Source organism: Fukomys damarensis, unplaced genomic scaffold, assembly GCF_012274545.1.
Source record: "Fukomys damarensis isolate Sample0158 unplaced genomic scaffold, DMR_v1.0_HiC HiC_scaffold_12, whole genome shotgun sequence".
Taxonomy (NCBI): domain Eukaryota; kingdom Metazoa; phylum Chordata; class Mammalia; order Rodentia; family Bathyergidae; genus Fukomys; species Fukomys damarensis.
The window spans coordinates 15,907,464-15,913,097 of NW_022900924.1; the positions used below are offsets into that span (position 1 = coordinate 15,907,464).

A 5,634-nucleotide genomic window follows, 5' to 3' on the forward strand; every position below is an offset into this window, starting at 1 on the left:
AAAAAAAAAAAAAAAAAAAAAAAATTTTTTTAATTAAAAAAAAGTAAAGTGGAGCCGGGCGTGGTGGCACATGCCTGTAATCCCAGCACTTGGGAGACCGAGGCAGGAGGATCGTTGTGAGTTGGAGACCAGCCTGGACTACATAGTTCCAGGTCATTCTCAACTACATAGTGAGACCCTGTCTCAAAAAAAAAGAAAAAATAAATAAAAATAAAGTACTGATGTTGGGAAGTCATGCATCCTTGGTTTATGGGATGTGTTGAGCATGTTCACTGAGTCCTGAGGAGGACTCTGTGTAGTTTTTCTTGCCGAGTGCTCTGTCCAGAAGTAATTAATCATTACAAACAGAAATTCATTTGCCCAAAACCAGAGACTGTAGTTTCCATATCCATTTCCATATCCACTCTTTAAGTAAATACCTTGTAACATGTCTTCAGGGTAATTAAGTGTTGAGATGTGGCCAGTATGCTGGGATGGTTTTGATTGCTTTATTTTAGCAATTTTAGTAAACAGTGTTTGATTTTCCCATACTTCCAGTTTTGTCTGATTACATAAGGCACATATGGGTGAAATGTCACTTGCCGTACTGCTAGTGTTTTGGTCCTCCCATATCCAGAGTTCTGTCAATATATGGGACCCAGACACTATTGCAGATACTTCATCGTCCTTGACATCAGAACAACCAAAGCTTGTGCTAAGACGCTTCTCCTACTTAGGTTCTGTCTCGTGCATTGATGTACATTCCACAATTGGGGAAATATGCAGAGAGCATTCTGGAAAATGGCAGCAGCAGTGGCAGAAAACTTGCCAAACTTCAGAGAATCGCCCGCCAGGCTGTTGCCGCACTGTGTGCACTGGGAGGATTCAAAGAAACAATCAAGATAGGATCTGAGGTTCAGGTAACTGACCACCATTTTCCTAAGTCACTGCCTCCCCCATATATAAGCATCCATCGATTAACTGGTCATCTGAAGATAAGTATTGTCCACCCATCTGGACCAAAAAACTATGCCTTCAAGCTAAATAAGAAACATGAGAAACTCATGCATTCTAATCCACACTGTGCTCTTCATTATTTAACTACTAATGTAATGCTATATAATGTTCACTACAATATTTGTGTCCTGTAGTGTCATTAATGGCAATATTTTAGTATTGATAGTGTGAGACAATAGCATATTATGATCACCTTGCCATGAGATTTCGGAACTATTATTTTAATTCCTGTCCTACGTTTGACGTCACATTAGCACAGTGTGGTTTAGTATCTACTGCTGTGGCACAGTTGAAGACATCTGTCAGGAGACTCTTCCTGTTTGCTGCTGTAGATAGCAGCTTACACATCAGAGTGGCAGGTCATACTAACTCACCTCTGTCTCTAGGTTTTAGGTAGAGGAATATCAGGAAGTATTGGAGTGGTGGCTTCGATCAACGAACAGGAAGGTATAGCTACAGTCAGATTCCCACCCATAGACTGTCGCAAGACATCCCAGGCATCAGACACGTTGACCATTCCATTGTCTAGACTCTGTGTTCCGAGGTCAGAGGTAAGGAGATTGTTAAATTTTTCACACTTTCACTGCAGATGCTGGCTAACTGCACACACTCAGGAAGGACAGAGGACTTGGACATCCTAAATTTTACCTGTGATACACAGTGTTTATGTATTGGTTGTAACTATTTAATAGTAACATCCGTGAAAAATTTTTATCTAGATGACAAAATTCACTTATTTGTTGGCTAGGGATATTCCACTGTATTTTGTACTTTTGATTGATGAGATCTTATTTGCATTTTCTCTGGTGATTTGTTTCGTACCTCCATTTCCTGTAAACTGCCTAGCTGACTGGCTTTTTGCCATTCCCTCTCCACCCACATCAGGCTCTGCCCCTTCATAAGCTGTCCATTACCGAGAAGGTGGTGCAGGCAGTCCAGTCCATGCTGCTTCCGCAGGAGGGCAGCCTTTCCATTCACACCTCACTGCCTGCAGCAGGAGATGGGTCGGCTCCTGTGATGGCCGTAGTCCGGCTCCTAGCTGAAATTAGAACCAGGTGAGTACATACTCTCACTGGATGCCCTCAGTAGAGGAGGGAGCAGGTTATGATGTGGCAAGGGTGCTGGGTCCACAGCTTGCAGTTCTCGCCATCTGAAGAACAGAAACCACAATTCGTTGTTCACCTAAAATAATAAAGAGCCAGGCATAGTGATGCACACCTGTGACCCTAGCACTCGGGAGGCTGAGGCAGGAAAATTGCTGTTAGCTCAAGGCCAGCCTGGGCTACACAGTGAGTTCAAGGTCAGCCTGAACTGCATAATGAGACCCTGTCTCAAAAAAAAAAAAAAAAAAAAAAAAAAAAATAGATGAGCAGTTAAAAATATTTTTTATTGGGCTGGAGATTTAGCTCAATGGCACTACAGCCTGCCTTGTAAGTGGAAGGTCCTGAGTTTGATCCCCAGTACCACACACACACACAAAAAAATAAAATATTTTTTATTGAGACAGGGTCTCACTATGTAGTCCAGGCTGACCTTGAACTAACTGTGTAGCCCAAGCTGGCCTTGAACACACAGTGATCCTCCTGTCTCAGCCTACCAAGTGCTGGGATTCAGGTGTGCAGCACCACCCTGGGCTAGCAAATAGAATATTAAAATATGATATAGGGAACTCATATATGAGGCCATACTGGTTTACTCTGGTAAAAGGAGTTTGTTCAGCCGCTTTTTTGAATGACTTGGGCCACATTGATATATGTCTGTCAATCACTTTATGAACTGTTGATAGGAAAACCAGGGAATGCTCACAGTCTTAGTGTTGGAAAGGAGCACAGTCTGCTTTTGCAAATACATATATTTCCTATTAAACAGGAGTAACACATTTTTTCTTTTGCTGGGGTATGTTTTGTTTTGTTTTTTGAGACAAGGTCTAGTTATGTAATCCATGCCTGGCTGAGAAACCTGTTTTCCTTTTGACAACAAAACTTCTAATATATATGTTGAATCAAGTGTGAGAAATCAACATACAGATTTAGTAGTGATGTTCGGTGAAATTCAGCATCTACTATGTGAAAGAAGAAAAGTTGCTTATTCAGTGGTGCCTTGGTATCTGTGGGGAATGGGTCCAGGATCCTCCTGGGGTACCTAAATGTGCAGGTGTTCACATCATTTATATAAAATGGCACATTGGGCTGGGTATGTTGGTGCACACCTGTAATCCTATCACTCAGGAGGCTGAGGCAGGAGGATCACTGGAAGTTCAAGGTCAGCCTGAACTACATAGTGAGACCCGGTCTCAAAAATAAATAAATAAATAAATAAATAAATAAATAAATAAATGTCAATAAACCATAAAATAAAATGGCACAGTATTTGCACAGAATCTGTAAACCTCTCCCATATCCTCTAGGTCATCCCTGGGTGACTTACAATACCTAATGCTGTGGTGCAGTTTTGGAAATAAATGTCTGTGCATGTTCAGTTCAGATGCAGTTTTTTTTTCCCCAAATGGTTTCTACCTCCAGTTGATTGAATCCATGGGTACAGAACTTCAGCGGATGTAGAGGACTGACTGTGTATTTCCAAGCCAGTCCAGCTTAGGAAAAATACAGGAGGAAAGGAGCTGTAGACTGGGGGACAAAACTGATTGAACTGTTTTACACAGTTGAGTTTTTAGAGGATGAACACTGATGACTTTGAAATGTTGTAAATCTTTTAACATTAAGAGCATGCCTGGTCATGGCCCAGCTTTTAGAAGACAGCTTATTTTGTGAAGAATTCATACAGCAGTGTCCAGCAGCCGTGGAAGTTCTTAACCTAGTAGCCCAGGAGTGCAGCGCTGGTAAGTACTTGACACTGTCCTCACGCCCTCAGGAGTGCGTTTGGTCAGCACCTGGCCGTTTGATGACGATGTTATCTGTACTCCACATCAGATGCCTGAGCTCCAAGGACTGTGTTTATCACAATTCACCTGCATCCCAGATCCAGAGGTGTAAATAAGATGCTTTCTGTCCAGAGCAGCAGAGAAATCAGCAATTTTTACTTTAGTTTTAGGACCACATCAGGTGCTTTCTTTTCATCATTCATATTGAGCACTTAGCAGTCCACTTATTTAAATACAGGATGACCAAAAATTGCATATCTTTTTGTGTGTGTGTGAATTTGTATAAGATAATGTAACAGGAAATATAAAAACGACAGTTTTGTCAAATTTATTCAATATAAGAATCAACTGGTAGAGCCAGGCATAGTGGCACATACCTGTGGTCCCAGCAATCAGGAGGATCGCCTCGAATTCGAGGCCAGCCTGGGCTGCATAGTGAGTTCAAGGTCAACCTGGACTGCATAGAGAGACCCTGTCTCAAAAAAGAATGGACTGGTTGAAATGACACCTGCTGAAGGACACTCAGGATACCATAGTACATAAACATGCTGCCCCAGTCGTGCTTGGGGTAAACTGTTAAGTGGTTAATGTGTTGCTTTCATTTCCTTTTCAGTACTCTTTTTGAGCTGCCTGAGGGGATGCCATATACATTCTGACTATTGTCATTGGCTGAATTTGACTTCAAAATTAAGAGTTTGCCGGCCAGGGATTTAGCTCAGTGGTTCCGCCACCTACCTCTCAAGTACAAGGACCTGAGTTCGATCCCCGGTACCCCCCTGCAAAAAAATTAAGAGTTTGCACTGATATCCTTCCTTAGCAGGCTGTGTGTGCTCAAGAAAAAACACAAATACAAACACAGGGAGACCAGCATACCAGTTCCTCCTGCCTCCATGATCCAGGGTCAGTAAGTGTCATAACATGGCTGGTCCTTTTCATCTGTGCTGCTCCTCCCAGGATTATTCTTAATTCTAGATATAATTTAACTGTAAATATTTTAATATGTGTCTCTAAAAAATAAGGATTGTTAGCCAGGCATTATGGCATGCACCTATAATCCCAGCGCTCTAGAAGAGTTAGGTAGAAGGATTGCAAATTCAAACCCAGACTGGGCAGTTTAGCAAGATCCTATCTCAAAATTAAAAAAAAAATACTGTGCTATAAAAAAGGATAAATTTGGTGCCGGGTGTGGTAGCCCACACCTGTAATCCCAGCATTCGGGAGGCTGAGGCAGAAGGAGCCCTGTGAATTTGAGACCAGCCTGGGCCACGTAGTGAGTTCCAGGTCAGTCTGAACTACATAATGAAACCCTGTCTCAAAAAACCAAAAAAAAAAAAAAAAAAAAAAAAAAAAAAAGAGAGAGAAGAAGGATAAATTTGAGCTGAGTGCGTTGGTGTACCCCTGTAATCCTGGAACTCAGGAGGCTGAGGCAGGAGGGTCACCACAAGTTTGAGGCCAGCCTGGACTATGTAGTGAGTTCAAGACTAGGCAGATCTATGTAGTAAGACCCTGTCTCAAAAAACCCCAAACAAACAACGACTTTAAAAAATTTACCATGATGCAGTTATCACATCTAAAATATTAACAATAGTTGTGTAATATTAAAGTTTCTGGGTTTTTTCAAGGTCATACTTGTCTTAGTATTTATTTGAATAAGGGTCCCAGAATGTCGCACATTATGATTTGTTGCTGTGTCTTATAACTCTCTTTTGAAGTCTAGCTTTCTCCTGTATGTCTCCTTTTTTTTTTTTTTTTTTTTT

At 41.5% G+C, this 5,634-nt stretch overlaps 1 protein-coding gene across 1 annotated transcript in view; it reads left to right on the forward strand.

Annotated features, from left to right (window-relative positions):
* Positions 1-5,634, forward strand: part of Hectd4 (HECT domain E3 ubiquitin protein ligase 4) — a 187,571-nt gene that overhangs the window by 128,318 nt on the left and 53,619 nt on the right. The window contains exons 41-44 of the mRNA XM_010604495.3: positions 717-899; positions 1,383-1,547; positions 1,882-2,051; positions 3,720-3,835. Coding sequence (XP_010602797.2) covers positions 717-899; positions 1,383-1,547; positions 1,882-2,051; positions 3,720-3,835 — 634 coding nt within the window. The remainder of the gene's footprint in view (positions 1-716; positions 900-1,382; positions 1,548-1,881; positions 2,052-3,719; positions 3,836-5,634) is intronic.